The 23,983-nt window shown below is 42.9% G+C and overlaps 1 protein-coding gene across 1 annotated transcript in view; it reads left to right on the top strand.

Annotated features, from left to right (window-relative positions):
• The window catches only part of LOC138663884 (oocyte zinc finger protein XlCOF22-like), a 56,856-nt gene that overhangs the window by 25,209 nt on the left and 7,664 nt on the right, over positions 1-23,983 (top strand). The window contains exons 2-6 of the mRNA XM_069750253.1: positions 7,248-7,398; positions 7,528-7,677; positions 7,760-7,883; positions 7,967-8,064; positions 8,263-8,353. Coding sequence (XP_069606354.1) covers positions 7,321-7,398; positions 7,528-7,677; positions 7,760-7,883; positions 7,967-8,064; positions 8,263-8,353 — 541 coding nt within the window. The 5' untranslated portion in view covers positions 7,248-7,320. The remainder of the gene's footprint in view (positions 1-7,247; positions 7,399-7,527; positions 7,678-7,759; positions 7,884-7,966; positions 8,065-8,262; positions 8,354-23,983) is intronic.

The following is a 23,983-nucleotide window of genomic DNA, read 5'->3' as shown; positions in this document are numbered from 1 at the left end:
CACGCGATGCTGCTGGAGCAGGTCGGCGCTTATGACCCGGAAGTACCCTTTCGACTTCCGGAGGAGACCGGGAGGAGGAGCGCGGGACTTTTAAAAGAAAGGCATCGCTTGGTGAGTGTGTGCGGCAGCATGTCTTCTACAGGAGACGCCGAACACCTGCAGCTAGGAGAGAAGCAGAGGAGCGGTAGCAGCAGATCTCATAGCGGTGATGTGGTACGCGGGCAGCAGGATTCTGGCAACCCGACGTCACGTCGCACCTCGCCCCCTCAGAGACCGGTACTCCATATTATCAGCGGTGGTGAGTGTTATATTCGAGCCAGTAGCTGATACAATTGTTTTCTGTACTATGCTTTGTTATAGGGGAAGAAAGTTTCTAAATCTAAGCATAAACACTGTGCTTTATGCACGGAGCCACTACCTGACAGCTATTTAAAGAAGTTGTGTCAGATGTGTATATGCCGTACTTTGGAAGAGGAGGCCCCTCTCCGGGCATCGGACTTGAGGGAAGTGATTAGGGAAGAAATAAGATCGTCCCTTAAGTCTAAACGGCATGAAAAGATCAGTATGGAGATGGTGTCCGAATCTAGCCCTTCATTGCAAGAGGGCGAATGCTCGGGAAGTTCTTCACCATCCTCCTCGGATGAGGAGGGAAGGCCTTGTTTTTCCGTTGATAATATGGAAACATTAATTAAGACAGTCCGTGCGACTATGGGGGTTGCAGAAAGTAAAGAAGCAAAAACGACCCAGGAAATTATGTTTGCGGGGCTGTGCCAGAGAAGTCGTAGAGCTTTCCCGGTGGTAGATTCAATTAAAGATCTGGTCAAACGGGAGTGGGACAAGCTGGATAAAGGGTTCTTACCTTCGGCCGCAAAAAGAAGGTACCCCTTTGAGGATGATGTCTTATCTCAGTGGATGAAGATTCCGAAAGTAGATGCGGCAGTAGCCTCTACTTCAAAAACAGCCTCGCTACCACTAGGGGATGTGGGACTCCTTAAGGATCCCTCAGATAGGAAGGCTGACATGCTCCTTAAGAAGGTGTGGGAGTCATCATCTGGAGCCTTTAAACCCGCAATCGCGGGCACCTGTACTGCCAGATCGGTTATGGTCTGGGTGACTCAGTTGGAGGAACAACTTAAAGCGAAAGTACCTAGGGATAAGTTATTGAATTCCCTGTCTCAGATCAGAGAAGGAGCGGCTTATCTAGCTGATGCTTCGATTGATTCCTTAAAATTGGCCGCAAGGTCGGCGGGTCTTTCAAATGCAGCCCGACGGGCACTATGGCTTAAGACCTGGAAGGGGGATGCTCAGGCTAAAGCCAAGTTGTGCTCCATTCCGTGTAGGGGTGAGTACCTATTCGGCCCGGTGCTGGATGACATCCTTGCAAAGGCAGAGGATAGAAAGAAGGGATTTCCTAAAACATTTAATCCCACTTTTAGGAACGCCTTCCGGAGACGCATGCCCTTCAGGAGATTTCAGTCAGACCAGCAAGGATATAATCGTGACTGGGAATCATCAGATCAAAAGAAGAAAGGTGGATACTATAAGAACCCTTCATCTTTATTAAGACGTAGACGTAACTACAGATAGAACAGATCTACCAGTAGGGGGGAGACTGAGGTTCTTCTCAGATGAATGGAAAAAAATAACTTCTAGTGCCTGGATAATGGGGGTAGTTGCGTCAGGGTTAAAATTAGAATTTTTGAGAACTCCCCCAGATCATTTTGTAACATCGCTGGACTCTCCGGCCCAACAACAGGCCTTAGAATTAGAGATTCAACAATTGCTTACAAAGCGAGTTACTGAAGAGGTTCCAAAACATCAGGAGAAGTCGGGCTTTTATTCTCCGCTATTTTTGATTTCCAAACCTGATGGGTCCTTTAGGACTATCATAAATTTGCGTAAATTAAATAAATATCTTCAATACCACGCTTTTAAGATGGAATCCATTAAATCAACAACTAAGCTTTTGTTTCCTAGGTGCTACATGTCGGTCTTGGATCTAAAAGATGCATACTACCATCTTCCAGGTCACAGAAATCACCAACAGTTCCTCAGGATGGCAGTATTGGTAAACCATCAAATTAAACATTTCCAATTTCGGGCAATGCCCTTTGGCCTGTCCATGGCACCTAGAGTTTTTACAAAGGTTATTTCGGAAGTAATGGCCCATATCAGGGAGAGGGAAACCCTTGTAGTGCCTTATCTAGATGATTTTTTAATAGTCGGGAATTCGATGGCTCAGTGTACGGCTCGGGTAAATGCCATAATATCATCCTTACAGGAACTCGGATGGATAATCAACAGGGAAAAGTCAAAACTAGAACCTACAAGCTGTCAAATGTTCCTAGGAGTTCTTCTAGACTCAGAAAATCAGTTATCCTTTCTACCAGAGGAAAAGAAGCAGAAGATCATTCAAAAGATCATGGCTGTAAGGGAAGTTCCAAACTTAAGTTTAAGAGACGCAATGTCTCTACTAGGATCATTGACTGCGTGTATACCGGCTGTGAGATGGGCTCAGGCTCATACTCTAATGCTTCAGTACGAAATTCTTCAAGCAGAGAAAGATCTTCAGGGTTCTCTAAGCAGAAAGTTCAGTCTATCACCAGCCACTCTTCACGATCTGAGATGGTGGCTCAACCTGGCACATTTATCAAAGGGAGTTCTCTGGACCATCACACCGGACAGCGTAGTTACAACAGACGCCAGTCCGTTCGGTTGGGGGGCCCATATGGGAGACATTCTAACCCAGGGGCGATGGTCGATCCAAGAATCCCAGAATTCCTCAAATTTGAGAGAGCTTGCTGCGGTCAATCAGGCTCTTCTTCACTTACTACCATCCCTGAAAGATTCGCATGTACAAATACAAACCGACAATATGACTGTGGTGGCCTACATCAATCATCAGGGGGGGACAAGGTCACGATCCCTAATGACCACTACAGCACAGATATTGTCCCTAGCCGAGAATCACTTCATTCCCTGTCGGCAGTTCATATAAAAGGGGAACTCAATATTGAGGCAGACTATCTCAGTCGCCATTCCCTTCGGCAGGGGGAATGGTCTCTAAACAAACAGATATTCGATCAGATAGTCAATCTTTGGGGTTTGCCGGTAATAGATCTGTTTGCTACGAGGGAGAACAGGAAGGTCAGGAAGTTTGCATCATTACACATAGCAGACCGACCGTTCTTAGTGGATTCCCTTCGTATCCGTTGGGACTTCCAGCTGGCATATGCCTTTCCCCCAATGTGTCTGATTCCGATAGTTCTAAGAAAGATCAGGGAGGAAAGAGCCAGAGTGATCTTAATTGCCCCCTTCTGGCCCAGGAGGCCTTGGTTCTCTCTCCTCATGACAATGTCTGTGACCGATCCCTGGGTGTTGCCAGTGGTTCCGGAACTCCTTTCTCAAGGTCCATTTCGTCATCCAAATTTGGAGACTCTTCACTTAACGGCTTGGAACTTGAGAGGGAGCTTCTGAGGGAGAGGGGGTTCTCCAATGCTTTAATATAGCTACCTTATTGAAAAGCAGGAAGGAGGTCACTACAAAAATCTACACTAAAATTTGGAAAAAATTCCTTACATTTTATCAGCAACCATTAGGAGATAAAGCTCCGATTTCGGCTATTCTAGAATTCCTTCAGAAGGGCTGGGAATTGGGTTTAGCAGTCAACACTCTGAGAGTTCATGTTTCAGCCTTAGGGGCTCTGTATAACAGTGATATAGCTGGTAATAGATGGGTTGCTAGGTTTATTAAAGCATGTCAGCGTTCTAACCCAATCCATATTGTAAGATTATCCCCTTGGGATCTAAATTTAGTGCTTGAGGCGCTGACTGAACCCCCTTTCGAACCATTGGATTCTATTCCAATGAAAAATTTAACCTTAAAAACAGCTCTACTTTTAGCGTTAACATCTGCCAGGAGGGTCAGTGATATACAGGCGTTATCAGTAGATCCTCCCTATCTAATAATTTTCCAGGATAAGATTGTCTTAAAACCAGATCCTGCATACTTGCCAAAAGTAGCAACTAAGTTTCATAGAAGTCAGGAGATTTATTTACCATCTCTTTATGAAAATCCAGGTTCACAAGAGGAGAAAAAATATCATACTCTAGATGTAAAGAGGGCGATATTAGAGTACTTGAATAGGACACAAAGCTGGAGACAGAGTAGGGCTTTGTTTGTTTCTTTCCAGAATCGAAAAAAGGGTTCAAGTGTCACGAAGAATTCTATCGCTAGATGGATTAGAGAAGCGATATGTCTTGCTTACTCTGCCAGGGGAGAAACACCACCAGAAGGCATCAGGGCGCATTCCACTCGGGCTATGGCATCATCTTGGGCGGAGAAGGCAGATGTCCCCATTGATATGATATGTAAGGCGGCAACTTGGTCATCACCTTCCACCTTTTATAAGCACTACCGCCTTGATCTATCTGCCAATTCCAGCTTACAGTTTGGCCGTTGAGTACTTAGTGCTGTGATCCCTCCCAAATAGATAATCTTTGAAAGTCTCTCGTTGTGGGTGCTGTCGTGGGGATAGGAAAACCAGTTTTTACGTACCGGTAATAGGATTTACAGAGTCCACAACAGCACCCGTACATTCTCCCCCGTATTTAGTTACTTATTCTTGCACTCTGTTGGAAGGTGTGCCTTAGAGATCACTCTATAGAGGTGGTGGTATTTAGTATTGTTTAAGATAATATTGTCATTTACTGATTCATTGGCGGTATCCCTTGTACTCTGGAACACAAACTGGAAGGCGAGGGGGACCGCCCCTTTTTAACCTGTAGGTTCCTGTCCGGAAGGTGGGCGGATCCCCTCTCTCATTGTGGGTGCTGTCGTGGACTCTGTAAAATCCTATTACCGGTACGTAAAAACCGTTTTTTTTTATAAGAGGGGGATAATTTAGGGTGTCCAAAAAGCAAAAAAAGAAAATCCAGCTCAACGAGACAGTGAAAAGTAAAAACTTGGTACTTTATTCACTTGATGTAGAAGCAGAGGATAAAAACATCAGCACAATAAGGATAAGAACACTATCTATCTACGCGTTTCAGGTGACAAAGCACCCTTAATCATGATATCATGATTAAGGGTGCTTTGTCACCTGAAACGCGTAGATAGATAGTGTTCTTATCCTTATTGTGCTGATGTTTTTACATCAGATCCTAGACTTGGTACTTTATTCACTTGATGTAGAAGCAGAGGATAAAAACATCAGCACAATAAGGATAAGAACACTATCTATCTACGCGTTTCAGGTGACAAAGCACCCTTAATCATGATATTATGATTAAGGGTGCTTTGTCACCTGAAACGCGTAGATAGATAGTGTTCTTATCCTTATTGTGCTGATGTTTTTACATCAGATCCTAGACTTGGTACTTTATTCACTTGATGTAGAAGCAGAGGATAAAAACATCAGCACAATAAGGATAAGAACACTATCTATCTACGCGTTTCAGGTGACAAAGCACCCTTAATCATGATATCATGATTAAGGGTGCTTTGTCACCTGAAACGCGTAGATAGATAGTGTTCTTATCCTTATTGTGCTGATGTTTTTATCCTCTGCTTCTACATCAAGTGAATAAAGTACCAAGTTTTTACTTTTCACTGTCTCGTTGAGCTGGATTTTCTTTTTTTGCTTTTTGGATTCCCCACGCCTTGACACAGCGTTTCCGTGCTCCGAGTGGAACTGTTACTATGGTGAGCTGGATTTTCTTTTTCGTTATAATTTAGGGTGTACAGAGACATTGGCCTATTTTAATTCCCAGATAAGTAATATACGAAGGTGCTAACGACAAACGGCCCAATGACATGGGTGGCAACGTGGCTCAGTGGTTAGCACAGCAGCCTTGCAGCGCTGGATTCCTGGGTTCAAACCAAACCAATGACAACATCTGCAAAGAGTTTTTATGTTCTCTCCGTGTTTGCGTGGGTTTCCTTTGGGTACTCCGGTTTCCTCCCACACTCCAAAGACTGATAGGGAATTTACATTGTGAGCCCCATCGGGGACAGTGATGATAATGTGTGCAAAAATGTAAAGCGCTGCGGAATATGTTAGCGCTATATAAAAATAAAGATTATTATTATGACTTAGTTGAGTAAAGTTTTATTCCTTTTTCAGTTAGTGGAAGTATTTCGCACTTTTTGACGTTAATTTTAAAACCGGAGTAAGAACCAAAGTCCCTAAGCAGGCGGAGCACTATCGGTAGATGTTGAGTGGGATCAGACATAAACAAAATGACGTCATCCACAAAAAAGGCTGCCTGAACCAATTTCTTGGTAAATTGGATTCAGAAAAATGTATTTGGATCCTATAAAATGCGGACTAAGGTTTCCAGAACCAAGTTAAAAAGGAGGGGACAGTGGACATCCCTGTCGCGTTCCCTATTCGAGAGGGAAGGGAGTAGACAAAAAACCCGGAGCATATACCTGAGCTCTCGGAATTTGAGAATGTAATTAAAGAAAGGACCTGTTAAAGAAATTCTTGTTAAGACTTTGTATAACCACTCCTAATGTTGTCAAAGGCCTTTCCCCCGTTTTGTGAGACAATCGCAGGGTTAGATGAGGAATGGACTTTATCCAGTACCGAGACTACTGTCTTACAGCGTTTTTGCGGCACTTTTTTCACCTATAGAAAGCAATGAGAAATTGAAAACACATTGCAATAAAACAGCAGCAGTGTTTATCGGAGTGTTTTTGAAGTGTCTTGATGAATACAATTAACTATCACTTTTATAACAAAAAGTGCTGGAACTTTTTTTTTTTTTTTTTTTTCAATGCTTAACCCTAATAATAATAATAATAATAATGATAATAATAATCTTTATGTTTATATAGCGCTAACATATTCCGCAGCGCTTTACAGTTTTGCACACATTATCATCACTGTCCCCGATGGGGCTCACAATCTAGAATCCCTATCAGTATGTCTTTGGAATGTGGGAGGAAACCAGAGTGCCCAGAGGAAACCCACGCAAACACGGAGAGAACATGCAAACTCTTTGCAGATGTGGGTGAGATTAGAACCCAGGACCCCAGCGCTGCAGTGCTAACCACTGCGATGAGACAGTCGATATTGACAACAGAATCGGGCATCGTGATGTAGAAAAAAGGGATTTTTCAACAATCAATAAATCTTAAGTACAAAATCTGTACGTTTCATCTCCTGATGTTTCCCTTTTTTCTCCAGTAATTGTATTACAGGATCCTTTATGATGTTACATCGTCATTTTCTTCTCATTCAGGTCCCTACAGTATAGGATTCTTCCAGTGGAGGTCTTCTATATAAGAGAAATTTTCCTGATTGCCCCATCAAGGATGGATAGGGACAGGGACAAGATGGCGGAGAGGATATTAAACCTCACCCTAGAGATCCTCTTCCGGCTTACTGGAGAGGTTAGCGCTTCTGATGACGTCACATTACATTATTCTTATCTATGGGAATAATAGATGGACAGAACTGGAGAGGTGAGGACTCTGGAAATGTCTGTAGTAAGATTTATTAATGTGTCTCTCCATAACCAGGATTACACAGTAGTGAAGAAGACCTCTAGTGAAGGAAGACCCATGAGCCCAATCACGGGGCCTCCACCTCACACCCTGATACATGAGAATATCAATGACCAGAAGATCCTAGAACTCACCTACAAGATGATTGAGCTGCTGACTAGAGAGGTGACACTGCTGGGAATGCTGGGATATTATACAGTAATGCCATGAACGGATCGGGGGATGACTTTATTATTGTATGTGTCAGGTTCCTATAAGGTGTCAGGACGTCACCGTCTATTTCTCCATGGAGGAGTGGGAGTATTTAGAAGGACACAAAGATCTGTACAAGGATGTCATGATGGAGGTTCCCCAGTCCCTCGCATCACCAGGTAATAAACAGGACTAAATACACACGGCCTACAATTATCAGCATGTAAAGAATGAATGCAGTCCCTGTATGTGTTTCCTCCAGTTCTATCCAGTAAGAGGACAACACCAGAGAGATGTCCCCATCCTCTTCTTCCACAGAACTGTAAACAAGAAGATCCCAGTGTTCCTCAGGATGATCAGGTAGATGGAGAGAAGGTGTCATGAGATCTCCCCTATGATGTGTAGATGGCTGTGAAGGTCTTGTGCTCAGTCTTGTTTTATCCACCAGTATTATATGTTTTATACTTGTGTAATGAGAACGGTGGAGACGGCAGGATTAGAACTGATCATAGATGTGACTTCTCCATCTGTCTGTGACTTTTAAAAAATTTGTTTCAGGGTGAAGATCTGACCCATATTAATACTACAGAGACATATGTAAGGGGTGATGAGGGGTGCAATGAGGAGATTCCTACAGATAAAGGCCCAGGTGAGTAGTAACTACTAACTTCAGAGAAGTCACAGATTATTCTCATTCACTGGCTGTCACTGCTTTATAGGTTTTTATGAAGTAGTCACCATTCTGCCATGACTTTGGGCATTGGAAATTCTTCTAATGGAGTGATGCCAGTTTTGTCCACAACTTACAGCTTGGTGGATCCATCCTACACCCTGGAATTAGAAGATGCTGACCCTTAGCTGCCCACATCCTTAACTCCCTTACCCCCGAAGGTGGCTCCTTTACCCCCGAAGGTGGTTTGCACATTAATGACCGGGCCAATTTTTAAATTTCTGACCACTGTCCCTTTATGAAGTAATAACTTTGGAAATCTTCAACAGGTCCCGGTGACTCTGAGATCTTTTTTCTCATGACATATTGTACTTCGTAATATCGGTAAAATGTCTTCGGTATGACTTGTGTTTTATTTGTGAAAAAAACAGACATTTGGTGAAAATTTCACAATTTTCCAACTTTGAATTTTCATGCCCTTAAATACTTAACCCCTTAACGACCGCCAATACGCCTTTTAGCGGCGCTGAGGAATATGGGTATAGCGCCCCCCAGAGTTGGAATTTCTCCAGGGTCTCGCTTACTGGGGGTAGCTGAGACCCCAGAGAACATTATTCAGGTCGGTTTTTACCGACCCCTGCGTTGCGATTGCCGTTATTAATGGTATAATGGCGACCACAATAAAAAAAAAAGGCAGATTTTGCATTTAATTTCTCTCTCGACTGATGTGATCGCACATCAGAGGAGAGAGAAATGGGTCCCCCGAGCACCCCACGTTACTTTATGTATCGGATCAGTAGTCCCCTGGCCCCCCTCCTTCCTCGGGCAGAAAGAAATTGGCGGGTGCAAGTGCAGTACGCTCGCCAAGATTTGCCTGCCTGCACCCGGCAACCAGTGAGAATTTTCTCATTGGTTGCTGGCTTTAATTACTGTGATAGACCCTATCACAGTGATCAAAAGCCCCAAATATTAGTAAATATGGCAGCACTTGGGCCGTGCCTCTCTTTTCTCTCCTTGTAGTTGTTCTGGGAGAGAAGAGAGATACACTACGTTCACACGCTGCCCTGTCAGAAATATAAAATAATAATTTCTGTGTCCGCAAACCCCATAAAACATCCAATTACCCACCCTCATTCTCCGTAATCCCCGCATACCAGTTGTCAGGGGATATACAGTGGGGCAAAAAAGTATTTAGTCAGTCAGCAATAGTGCAAGTTCCACCACTTAAAAAGATGAGAGGCGTCTGTAATTTACATCATAGGTAGACCTCAACTATGGGAGACAAACTGAGAAAAAAAAATCCAGAAAATCACATTGTCTGTTTTTTTAACATTTTATTTGCATATTATGGTGGAAAATAAGTATTTGGTCAGAAACAAAATTTCATCTCAATACTTTGTAATATATCCTTTGTTGGCAATGACAGAGGTCAAACGTTTTCTGTAAGTCTTCACAAGGTTGCCACACACTGTTGTTGGTATGTTGGCCCATTCCTCCATGCAGATCTCCTCTAGAGCAGTGATGTTTTTGGCTTTTCGCTTGGCAACACGGACTTTCAACTCCCTCCAAAGGTTTTCTATAGGGTTGAGATCTGGAGACTGGCTAGGCCACTCCAGGACCTTGAAATGCTTCTTACGAAGCCACTCCTTCGTTGCCCTGGCGGTGTGCTTTGGATCATTGTCATGTTGAAAGACCCAGCCACGTTTCATCTTCAATGCCCTTGCTGATGGAGGGAGGTTTGCACTCAAAATCTCACGATACATGGCCCCATTCATTGTTTCATGTACCCGGATCATTTGTCCTGGCCCCTTTGCAGAGAAACAACCCCAAAGCATGATGTTTCCACCACCATGCTTTACAGTAGGTATGGTGTTTGATGGATGCAACTCAGTATTCTTTTTCCTCCAAACACAAGTTGTGTTTCTACCAAACAGTTCCAGTTTGGTTTCATTAGACCATAGGACATTCTCCAAAAACTCCTCTGGATCATCCAAATGCTCTCTAGCAAACTTCAGATGGGCCCGGACATGTACTGGCTTGAGCAGTAGGACACGTCTGGCACTGCAGGATCTGAGTCCATGGTGGCGTAGTGTGTTACTTATGGTAGGCCTTGTTACATTGGTCCCAGCTCTCTGCAGTTCATTCACTAGGTCCCCCCGCGTGGTTCTGGGATTTTTGCTCACCGTTCTTGTGATCATTCTGACCCCACGGGGTGGGATTTTGCATGGAGCCCCAGATCGAGGGAGATTATCAGTGGTCTTGTATGTCTTCCATTTTCTAATTATTGCTCCCACTGTTGATTTCTTCACTCCAAGCTGGTTGGCTATTGCAGATTCAGTCTTCCCAGCCTGGTGCAGGGCTACAATTTTATTTCTGGTGTCCTTTGACAGCTCTTTGGTCTTCACCATAGTGGAGTTTGGAGTCAGACTGTTTGAGGGTGTGCACAGGTGTCTTTTTATACTGATAACAAGTTTAAACAGGTGCCATTACTACAGGTAATGAGTGGAGGAAAGAGGAGACTCTTAAAGAAGAAGTTACAGGTCTGTGAGAGCCAGAAATCTTGATTGTTTGTTTCTGACCAAATACTTATTTTCCACCATAATATGCAAATAAAATGTTAAAAAAAAAACCAATGTGATTTTCTGGATTTTTTTTTCTCAGTTTGTCTCCCATAGTTGAGGTCTACCTATGATGTAAATTACAGACGCCTCTCATCTTTTTAAGTGGTGGAACTTGCACTATTGCTGACTGACTAAATACTTTTTTGCCCCACTGTATATATATCTATCATGGCTGCCGCGACCAATCAGCGACGGGCACAGTCCGATTAGTCCCTCCCTACTCCCCTGCAGTCAGTGCCCGGCGCCCGCTCCATACTCCCCTCCAGTCACCACTCACACAGGGTTAATGCCAGTGGTATCGGACCGCGTTATGCCGCGGGTACTTTCCCGACTATAAGACAATTTTTCCCCCCAAAAAAAGGGGGAGAAATGGGGGGTGCGTCTTATAGTCGTAATGCAGGCTTACCGGCAGTGGTGTGGCGGCGGCAGAGGTGTGGGGATGAGGTGGCGGTATGGCGTGAGTGGGGTCCCTTCCACAGTTGAGGTGATGCAACAGCCCGGTAAGCAGGAGAGCCGGGTTAATTACCGGTTTATCGGTGGCGGCTGCCATCTTCCTGAGGCTGCGCGTGCGCAGATGGAGTGCTCTGCTTCCCGGGGCTTCAGGAAAATGGCCGAGGGAGGCCTCGCGTGCGCAGATGGAGATTGCGGCGGCCATTTTCCTGAAGCCGAGTTTCAGGAAAATGGCCGCCGCGATCTCCATCTGGTATAAAGACACTTCATTTTCCCCTCAAATTCACCCTTTTCCTGCAGCCCCTGGAATAAGAGTAGATGTCGCCAATTTTACCCCCATTAATTTTTTTTTTAAATTTTCATTTGCCCAGAAGTGCTACAATTTATCGCCCACCAAACAAACTTATATTCCCGACAATACATCTCCCAAAAATTCACTGCCTTTCAGTCCCATTCCTGGATTCTCACAAATGTCCCCGAAATAAAAAATAAAAATTGGGGCCATACCCTAAATATGGGATTAGTAAAAAAAAAAACACACTCCGCTCCTACTGGGCAACAAAAGCTGTCCACAGCACCCTGTATTTGCAGCCGTCATGTCCCAAGTTTGTTATGAAGCCCTGATGAGATTCCTCCACTTCAGTGACAATTCCCAAGCCCCCCCAAGAACTGACCCCAACTATGGTCAGCTAAATAAATTAAGACCCCTAATTTCCCTCCTACAAAATTAATTTCTAAATTCCTATACCCCAAAGCAAAATGTGGCAGTCGATGAGTCCTTGATGAGCTACAAGGGCCGTCTGTCTTTCCGCCAATTCCCTCCAAGCGAGCCATATACGACGTCAAACTGTACAAAATGTGTTAAGAGCTCATCAGATATGTGTGTGGAAATTCCTGAGGAAGAAGTCATATGGAGACTTCGAAACGCTTTGAATAAAACCACCATTCCTTTTCTTCAATCGTCCAGACTTTCACCATATAATTTGTAGTGCAGTTTCTCCTGAGCACGCCGATACCCCATATGTGGGGGAATACTACTTTTGAGGCACAGTGCAAAACACAGAAGGGAAGAGGCGCCATATTGGAGTTCATATTGGAGGGTGCCATGTCACATTGGCAGAGCCCCTGAGGTGCCAGAACAACAGAAAACCCCCTATATGTGAACTCATTTTACCATTTTACAAACTACACTCCCCAATGAATTCATCTAGGGGTGCAGTGATCATATTGACACCACATGTTCCTCACAGAATTTTATACCACTAAGCGGTGAAGAAAGAATAAATTACATTTTTACAAATAAAATGTTGTTTGATCCCCAAGTTTTTAATTTTTCAAGGGCTAATAGGAATTTTTTTTTTTTTTTAAAACAAACTGAGGTCTATTTTTTCCTGAATGTGCTAATACCCTACATGTAATCGGGAAATATATTTCAGGCACAGTGCAAAGCTCAGAAGGCAAGGAGTGCCAGATTTTACTGTTAAGGCTTGCAGGTGCCATGACCCACTGGTTTCTGTCCTGATGAAGAAGCCCTGCACGACCTCAAAATCTGTTGACCCTGTATTCCTGTTTTATTAACAAATTTTTATCCATTAGAAACCATTGTATATTCATCATCATCAGCAGCAGCAGCGCAGAAGTGACATCTCCCTCCCGATCGTTTAAGACCCACTGGGAGAGCCCATGAGGTGCCAGAAAAGTAGAACCCCCCCCACCCCACCCCTCATAAGTGACCCCAATTTACAAACTACATCTCTCAATGAATTCATGTAGGGGTGCAGTCATCATATTGACACCACGGATATGTCACAATTTTATACCATTGGGTAGTGAAGAAAAAATAACTACATTTTCTTTTAACCCCATGTTTTACATTTTCACACAAGTGGATAAAAATGGCACCATAATTTGTCCCACAATCTCTACTGAACGTGGCAATTCTCCATATGCAGCTGTACAGTACTATTTAGCCATACGGAGAGCTATTTAACTCTTGGAGTGCAGATTTCCCTTGAAGAGTTTGAGGACTCCATATACAGAGCCCCTAATTGCTAGAAGAGCAGAATCCCCCCTCAAGTGACCCCAATTTGGAGACTATACCCCTTTGGTAATTTATCTACAGGTGTAGTGACAATTTTGACTCCATGGGTATTTTCCAGAAACAAGCAGCAATGAATGTTGTGAAACTGTCGTAGTAGTGACCACTACGTTGTAGTGACCAGTACGTTGAATTCACCAGTACGTTATGCCCAGCCCGTGCTTCTGGAGACATGCACCGTAAGTTAGGCGGGCTCCCATCGCTTTAGAAATGCCACACATGTGTACGCTATATGTGGTTTAGGTACACTGTGGGGCTCAGAAGGGAGGGGGCATTTGGATTTGGGAGTGTTTGCGGAATTTCTTTTCGAGGGTGAGGAGCCATTTTGCTTTTCCAGAGCCTTTGTACTATCAGTAATGTGGAAGCCCCCGATATTTCCGTTAACAGATGATAGACCTGAGTGAGGGCTTGCTTTTTTTTTGTGGATTGTGTTGAAGCTTTTATTGGGAACATTTTACATACAGTTAGGGATCACATTTATCCGGCACTCTGCGCTGAGCACTGACTTTGGAGTTTCCATTTAAATCTCTGAGTGACGTGATTTAGATGAAACCCCCGATTGATCCATTCACTATAGTGAGGCAGCAGAGTTACTCTGGAGTCCATTTGGCCTCTTTTCAGTGGTGTCCTTTTTTTCAGAAGTGCACAAAACTGTGGCCGACGGCACTTTTTTGCAATCCTAATAAGACCGACACTCCCAGATCACAGTTCAGACGGTGTCCACAGTGCCTCCATCTCCCGCATTATAGGGAATCTTTTACCAGAGGTTCTGTATGAATCAGAGATTTGCTTGGAAACTCCAGTGCAAGCGCTCATCATAGAAAGCAGGATAAATGTGCACCGAACCTTACTGTGATCTTTTGGATGCAGAGTGAAGAAATCAACAGCAGGTGAAGAATTGGTTTTTTTTTTATGCCGTTCCTCGTGCAGAATAAGTGATTAGATCAATAAATGTCCAACTATAAACGGGGCACTTCAAATATCAAATGCAAAACTAGTCCCATCTAAGTCCATATGTGACAAAGAAGAGATCCCACAAAATAGCTTAAAATTAAAAACAAGAATTTTATTAAGATAATTAAAACGGTTAAAAATAAGCATAAGCAAGAATAGCCGTAATAGGGTACGCCATACACAATACGGAGAGGGTAATACACAGCAGCATTAGAAAAACACTAACATGTATGGCTTAAAAATAGCTATAACCAGAAGTGTCTCTTAGTAGATAGTGCTGTATATAATGCTGAAAAAATGCCCTAAAAAATAGGAGCTTTAAACAGGATAACTAACCCATACTGGGCTGTACCATATATTGTAAACTCATGAAAGCAATGTCAAAACATAGGCTTATATATAGTACACTAGTTTATGATAAACCTAAGGAAAACGGTACTTGCTGACCAATCTAGCCCAGATACAAGAAGGGACACGGTAAAATCCCTAACCAGAATACACCGCTCCACTATACCGGACGTATCCTGGCGTTCCTTATATCACAGCATTTTGGCTGGTTCCACTATTACCGGTATATCAATTTAATCACTCTTCCGTGACATACAGCTGACGTATCTTATCTTACTGATGTACTTGGTTTAGTATATACCGCGATTTTCTAGTAAACAGATTAACTTGATAAAGGCAAATTTTGCCGAAACGTTGGATAATATCTGTATAAACCACTTTGTCGGCTGTCTAATAAACACAGTTTAATTGGAACTCTTTCCATTTTGAGACTTATTGTGTGCTGAAGGTTATCTCTCAACATATTATTATATTGCACATTGACTCCATGGTGCTGTACATGAGGAGGGGTTTCATAGAAAGTACAGATATCGCTTACAGTAAAAGAACTAATAGTGGGGTCATTTCAGGCTGTAAGCTTTATTGAAGAGGTGGGTTTTCAAGTTTCTTTCTGAAGGATTTGAATGTGGTGGATTTGAATGTGGTGGATAATCGGATGTGTTGGGGCACAGAATTCCAGAGGATAGGGGGATATTTGGGAGAAGTCTTGGAGGTGATTGAGTGAGGAACAAACAAGTGTGAAGGAGGTCTTGGGAGGACCGGAGATTGCGTGAGGGAAGATAGTGGGAAATTTGTTTGGAGATATACGGAGGAGACAGGTTATTTTTTTTTTTTTTTGTAGATCAGTATTAGTAACTTGAACTGGATATGCTGAGGAATTGGGAGCCAGTGAAGAGATGTGCAGAGGAGAGAAGCGGAGGAGTAGCGAGGAGAGAGATGAATTATTCGGGCAGCAGAGTTAAGGATGGACTGGATAGGCACAAAAGTGTTAGCAGGGAGGCCACAAAAAAGGATGTTGCAGGAGCTGGAGACGACAGGAGGTGAAAAGAGCTTGGATGTGCGGTTTAAAGGACAGGGCAGAGTCAAGGTTTACTCAAAGGCAGTGGATTTCCGGTACGGGGGAAGGCGTGATATAATTTATTGTGATAGATAGATCAGATGAGGAAGATATGTGGGATGGAGGAAAGATGATGAGTTCAGATTTGTCCAAATTGAGTCAGAGGAAGTGAGAGGAGGTTGAGATGGCTGATAGACACTCTGGAATTCTGGACAGCAGAGAGGTGACGTCTGGGCTAGAGATGTTGATCTGAGTATATACAGCGCTCCTGTCAAACCAATCTAATCAGTTTTTATGAAGAGGTAAGCTATAGACTGGACCACGGTGAGTCATTGGACGTGGTATATCTCGATTTTTCCAAAGCGTTTGATACCGTGCCGCACAAGAGGTTGGTACACAAAATGAGAATGCTTGGTCTGGGGGAAAATGTGTGTAAATGGGTTAGTAACTGGCTTAGTGATAGAAAGCAGAGGGTGGTTATAAATGGTATAGTCTCTAACTGGGTCGCTGTGACCAGTGGGGTACCGCAGGGGTCAGTATTGGGACCTGTTCTCTTCAACATATTCATTAATGATCTGGTAGAAGGTTTACACAGTAAAATATCGATATTTGCAGATGATACAAAACTATGTAAAGCAGTTAATACAAGAGAAGATAGTATTCTGCTACAGATGGATCTGGATAAGTTGGAAACTTGGGCTGAAAGGTGGCAGATGAGGTTTAACAATGATAAATGTAAGGTTATACACATGGGAAGAGGGAATCAATACCACCATTACACACTGAACGGGAAACCACTGGGTAAATCTGACAGGGAGAAGGATTTGGGGATCCTAGTTAATGATAAACTTACCTGGAGCAGCCAGTGCCAGGCAGCAGCTGCCAAGGCAAACAGGATCATGGGGTGCATTAAAAGAGGTCTGGATACACATGATGAGAGCATTATACTGCCTCTGTACAAATCCCTAGTTAGACCGCACATGGAGTACTGTGTCCAGTTTTGGGCACCAGTGCTCAGGAAGGATATAATGGAACTAGATAGAGTACAAAGGAGGGCAACAAAATTAATAAAGGGGATGGGAGAACTACAATACCCAGATAGATTAGCGAAATTAGGATTATTTAGTCTAGAAAAAAGACGACTGAGGGGCGATCTAATAACCATGTATAAGTATATAAGGGGACAATACAAATATCTCGCTGAGGATCTGTTTATACCAAGGAAGGTGACGGCACAAGGGGGCATTCTTTGCGTCTGGAGGAGAGAAGGTTTTTCCACCAACATAGAAGAGGATTCTTTACTGTTAGGGCAGTGAGAATCTGGAATTGCTTGCCTGAGGAGGTGGTGATGGCGAACTCAGTCGAGGGGTTCAAGAGAGGCCTGGATGTCTTCCTGGAGCAGAACAATATTGTATCATACAATTATTAGGTTCTGTAGAAGGACGTAGATCTGGGTATTTATTATGATGGAATATAGGCTGAACTGGATGGACAAATGTCTTTTTTCGGCCTTACTAACTATGTTACTATGTTACTATGTATAGGTGGTACTGAAAGCCATGGGATTTTGAGTTGTCCCATTCCAAGAGTATAGATTTAGAAGAGTAGGGGGTCCTAGGACAGAGCCTTGAGGGACTCCAACAGAGAGAGGGCAGGATGAGGATGTAGTTTGGGAGTGGGAGACGCTGAACGTGTGGTTGGAAAGGTGTGAGGTGATCCAGGAAAGGGCAAGGTTTTTGGAAGAGAGGATCTGTAGTAGGAGGCAGTGCTTAACTGTGTAAAAGGCTAAGGACAGGTCTAGAAGGAAGAGTTTAGAGAATTGTCTGTTTGCTTTGGCTGTAATTAGGTCATTAGTAATTTTAGTTAGGGCAGTTTTAGTGTAATAATTAGGACGGAAACCAGATTGTAGATTGTCAAACAGCAAGTTAGAAGAAAGGTGGGAGGAAAGTTCAGCGTGTAAGCAAATGGAAGCAGCGTTATGGGGCAATAGCTTGACTTAGCTGTCGGGTCAAGGGTTAGCTTTTTGAGGATAGGCGTGATTGTGGCATGTTTGAACGCAGAAGGCAAGGTACCAAAAGTTAGTGATGAGTTGAAGAGATGGGTTAGGTATGGGATAAGTGTGGTGGTGAGGTTGGGGAGGAGATGGGATGGGGTAAAGTGCACAAGTGATGAGGTGTGATTTGGAGAGGAGACCATTCAGCTCCCATTCAGTTATGGGGGAAGGGCATTGGTCTGGTATAGGAAGGGTTGTGGTGGTTGAACAATAAAGACTTGCCTTGTTTGGTCAATCTTATTTTTGAAGTGTGCGGTAAAGTCCTCAGCAAAAATGAGGGAGGTCGGAGGGGGCAGAGGTGGGCGGAGGAGGAAGTTAATGTGTGAATAACTGTCTGGGGTTGTACGATAAGGAAGATATCAGGGTTGTGAGGGTGAGGGCAGATTTGAAAGCGAGTGTTGCTTGTTTTTATGCAGTGAAATCATCTTACGAATGTGTTTTCCTCCAATGCCGCTCTGCAACCCTAGACGCTTGCCGAAGCTTTTTAGTGAGGTTATTGTGCCCGGGTTGTCTCTTGATTTGTCGCACTCTGCCATGCACGAGAGTGGTGACCGCATCAATAGCTGATGCGAGCGTGGCATTGTAGAAAGCAGTGGCACTGTGTGTGCCGTGGAGTGAGGATATGGACACCAGTGGTAGACTAGAGTCAGAGAGAGTCTGTGGGTGTCTAGATGTGCAAGGTTTCTGCGGGGGTGCGCTATTTGCTCGACATGGGTGACAGGTGAGCAGGACAGGGATGGGAAAGTGAGTAGATGGTGGTCAGATAGAGGGAGAGGGGGTTGTGAAGTTAGATAGGGAGCAGAGATGGGTGAAGATCAGGTCTAAAGGTACCGTCACATTTAGCGACACTGCAGCGATATAGACAACGATGCTGATCGCTGCAGCTGTTTAGGTCGTTGTGTGGTCGCTGGAGAGCTGTCACACAGACAGCTCTCCAGCGACCAACGATGCCGAAGTCCCCGGGTAACCAGGGTAAACATCGGGTTACTAAGCGCAGGGACGTCACCGCTGTGCTCTGCTTTACGGCCGGCCGGCGCTGACACAGTGCAGGGAAGCTGACGCCGGGGGACAGACACCGGAATGTAAGTATGTACTGGTTTGTTTTTTTTTTGAACTTTTACAACGGTAACCAGGGTAAACATCGGGTTACTAAGCGCGGCCCTGTGCTTAGTAACCCGATGTTTACCCTGGTTACCAGTAAACACATCGCTGGATCGGTGTCACACACGCCGATTCAGCGATGACAGCGGGTGATCAGCGACCAAATAAAGGTCCTGATCATTCCCCAACGACCAACGATCTCTCAGCAGGGGCCTGATCGTTGGCCACTGTCACGCATAACGATTTCGTTAACGATATCGTTGCTACGTCACAAAAAGCAACGATATCGTTAACGAAATCGTTATGTGCGAAGGTACCTTTATGTTTGTCCGTCTGTGTGTGGCTGAGGAGGACCACTGAGTAAGTCCAAAAAACAAAGTAAGCGATGGGAGTTTGGCTGTTTGTGCTCACATGATTGCTACAAGACCAGGTCCCATCTTTCTGGTCAAACTTCCCTTTTATAACTGAGACATCATTCAACTGAGAGCCAAGAGAGAATTTCTCTTTTTTTCTCTTCATTTTTTTCTTTATATGCTCAAATATAACAGACACATAAACACAAAAATATAAAACTTATTATAATAAATATTATTTCTTTAGCCTAACCTGTTGGCAACCATGTATAGGAAAGGATATTTCCAAAAATTATCCAGTTCTTAAAGTTATTGAATCCTTTTTCTTAATTTTCTGGCGGCAGTGGTCCTACTTCCCATGAAGTCACGTGGACATAGCAGTTCCTTCTCTTTCGCTCTGGTGTATGATGAAGAGACCTTAATAGTCTTGAAAGCTTGCTTTGTAGCATCACTTATTTTATTTTTGTTCGCCATTAGAAGGTATCATAACTACAAGATTATTATTTTATTTTTCACACTGAGAACCATCAATCTTTTTTCAACTTGCTAACATGATAGGAAAACTTTTTTTTTCTTTCAACCATAAATTTAAACATTCTCTCATGTGACATAGAGAAGAACTTTATGTGACATAGAGAAGAACATTAGCAGAATTTACAGTTATTTCCCATTGTTTAAGATAAATCTAAGATCTGATTCCCAGAATTTATTCTCTTCTGAAAGCCGATTAATTGAATGTTTTTATAGGGAACTAATTCTGCCTTAACATATTTCACTTGTCAATAAATTAATATCAAAATATATAGGATGCACTATTATCACAATGGCATGTGTGAACCATGAACTAAACAAAAGAAAAAAGACTAGACTAATAATGATATGCACATCCACAATGTAATAAGACAATAGAAAAAAACCCTTTATTGCACCACAGACAAAACAATAATAAAACCATTTAAAAGCATACATACATGACCAATAGACCAACACCCCTCCAGGCTATATAAGCCATGAAAATAAGACAATATATGGATAATTGAACTGGCTATGGACACAAACAAATGTCAATATAAGATCATGGTCCATGCAACCTTGTGAACTGAACACATGTGCGTAAAGAAAATATATGCTAACGACAGCCCATATTGTATCAAGATTGCAATATGATCACGAATGCAGAGTATCAAATTGATGCACAGCCAAATGATTATTATCAGTGATTAACTACCCGGATATTAACTGGGAAACAGAAACCTGTGAAACCCATAAAGGCAACAGGTTTCTGCTAATAACCAAGAAAAATTATCTTTCACAATTGGTGCAGAATCCAACCAGAGGAGCAGCACTTTTAGACCTAATACTATCTAATAGACCTGACAGAATAACAAATCTGCAGGTGGTCGGGCATCTAGGAAATAGCGACCACAATATTGTACAGTTTCACCTGTCTTTCACTAGGGGGACTTGTCAGGGAGTCACAAAAACACTGAACTTTAGGAAGGCAAAGTTTGACCAGCTTAGAGATGCCCTTAATCTGGTAGACTGGGACAATATCCTCAGAAATGAGAATACAGATAATAAATGGGAAATGTTTAAGAACATCCTAAATAGGCAGTGTAAGCGGTTTATACCTTGTGGGAATAAAAGGACTAGAAATAGGAAAAACCCAATGTGGCTAAACAAAGAAGTAAGACAGGCAATTAACAGTAAAAAGAAAGCATTTGCACTACTAAAGCAGGATGGCACCATTGAAGCTCTAAAAAACTATAGGGAGAAAAATACTTTATCTAAAAAACTAATTAAAGCTGCCAAAAAGGAAACAGAGAAGCACATTGCTAAGGAGAGTAAAACTAATCCCAAACTGTTCTTCAACTATATCAATAGTAAAAGAATAAAAACTGAAAATGTAGGCCCCTTAAAAAATAGTGAGGAAAGAATGGTTGTAGATGACGAGGAAAAAGCTAACATATTAAACACCTTCTTCTCCACGGTATTCACGGTGGAAAATGAAATGCTAGGTGAAATCCCAAGAAACAATGAAAACCCTATATTAAGGGTCACCAATCTAACCCAAGAAGAGGTGCGAAACCGGCTAAATAAGATTAAAATAGATAAATCTCCGGGTCCGGATGGCATACACCCACGAGTACTAAGAGAACTAAGTAATGTAATAGATAAACCATTATTTCTTATTTTTAGGTACTCTATAGCGACAGGGTCTGTTCCGCAGGATTGGCGCATAGCAAATGTGGTGCCAATATTCAAAAAGGGCTCTAAAAGTGAACCTGGAAATTATAGGCCAGTAAGTCTAACCTCTATTGTTGGTAAAATATTTGAAGGGTTTCTGAGGGATGTTATTCTGGATTATCTCAATGAGAATAACTGTTTAACTCCATATCAGCATGGGTTTATGAGAAATCGCTCCTGTCAAACCAATCTAATCAGTTTTTATGAAGAGGTAAGCTATAGACTGGACCACGGTGAGTCATTGGACGTGGTATATCTCGATTTTTCCAAAGCGTTTGATACCGTGCCGCACAAGAGGTTGGTACACAAAATGAGAATGCTTGGTCTGGGGGAAAATGTGTGTAAATGGGTTAGTAACTGGCTTAGTGATAGAAAGCAGAGGGTGGTTATAAATGGTATAGTCTCTAACTGGGTCGCTGTGACCAGTGGGGTACCGCAGGGGTCAGTATTGGGACCTGTTCTCTTCAACATATTCATTAATGATCTGGTAGAAGGTTTACACAGTAAAATATCGATATTTGCAGATGATACAAAACTATGTAAAGCAGTTAATACAAGAGAAGATAGTATTCTGCTACAGATGGATCTGGATAGGTTGGAAACTTGGGCTGAAAGGTGGCAGATGAGGTTTAACAATGATAAATGTAAGGTTATACACATGGGAAGAAGGAATCAATGTCACCATTACACACTGAATGGGAAACCACTGGGTAAATCTGACAGGGAGAAGGACTTGGGGATCCTAGTTAATGATAAACTTACCTGGAGCAGCCAGTGCCAGGCAGCAGCTGCCAAGGCAAACAGGATCATGGGGTGCATTAAAAGAGGTCTGGATACACATGATGAGAGCATTATACTGCCTCTGTACAAATCCCTAGTTAGACCGCACATGGAGTACTGTGTCCAGTTTTGGGCACCGGTGCTCAGGAAGGATATAATGGAACTAGAGAGAGTACAAAGGAGGGCAACAAAATTAATAAAGGGGATGGGAGAACTACAATACCCAGATAGATTAGCGAAATTAGGATTATTTAGTCTAGAAAAAAGACGACTGAGGGGCGATCTAATAACCATGTATAAGTATATAAGGGGACAATACAAATATCTCGCTGAGGATCTGTTTATACCAAGGAAGGTGACGGGCACAAGGGGGCATTCTTTGCGTCTGGAGGAGAGAAGGTTTTTCCACCAACATAGAAGAGGATTCTTTACTGTTAGGGCAGTGAGAATCTGGAATTGCTTGCCTGAGGAGGTGGTGATGGCGAACTCAGTCGAGGGGTTCAAGAGAGGCCTTGATGTCTTCCTGGAGCAGAACAATATTGTATCATACAATTAGGTTCTGTAGAAGGACGTAGATCTGGGTATTTATTATGATGGAATATAGGCTGAACTGGATGGACAAATGTCTTTTTTCGGCCTTACTAACTATGTTACTATGTTACTATGTTACTATGTACCTGAACAGTTGTATATGGCACAGTATGGGAAACATGCAGCAATATGCAATGAATCCCAACATGCAGATTCGTTCCCCTAGTTACTTATGGGGGTCAATTCCCACAGTTGTAGGACCCCATATAGAAATAATGTGCAGAAAAAAAAAATGCCAAGATAATAATTGTATAGCAAATCTGGGAAATAGGCCCAAATATACAACCTGACAGGAAATTACCCGGCGTGACACATGAAAGTCTGAAGAGGCTATAATTGCCTATGGACTGTCAAAATAGTAGCTATAATGCCGGTTCCTTGGAGGATAATCAAAGCCAGGTCGGCTTAAGATCCAAAGCAGGAGGAGGGGTAAGGTAAAGGCCCCACGCGTATCGCTGCCGCCAACAGCATTGTCAAGGGAAGTAAATAGTCCTATACATACCCTTAAAGAACCACTAGAAAAAATGAGTTTGCAGCTTGTGCTAGAGGCTCACTGGGACAAGGGGTGGAAATGTTTGTTGTTGACCTCAAAAGAAAGGAGCATAAGTAAAGGTGCTGAGGGGATGATCTAAAAACTTTCATGAAAGAATAAGACCAACACCTCCAACTTGTCTACTCTCAGGTCTGGAGGTGTGAGCAAAACGTAGCCCACCATATGAGAGAGAGGTAGCTTCTAGATCCAGGTTTCAGTGAGAAAGATGAGCAAACGAATTTGAAAGAGAGAATTAATGAATATACGGTTTTTGTTAACTGACTGGGATTTCCAGAGGGCACAGTTAAAGGAAATCAGAGAAATCTTGTGTTAAATGTTAATGAGATTAGTGGGGTTTCTGTGTGCAGTGGAAAGCAAGTTACATTTATTAGTACTAGGATGAACAGGGTTATGGGAGATGTCT

The sequence above is a fragment of the Ranitomeya imitator genome, chromosome 2 (genome assembly GCF_032444005.1).
Source record: "Ranitomeya imitator isolate aRanImi1 chromosome 2, aRanImi1.pri, whole genome shotgun sequence".
Taxonomy (NCBI): domain Eukaryota; kingdom Metazoa; phylum Chordata; class Amphibia; order Anura; family Dendrobatidae; genus Ranitomeya; species Ranitomeya imitator.
Note: the sequence above shows the minus strand (reverse complement) of the source record. Positions and strands in the feature narration are given on the sequence as shown.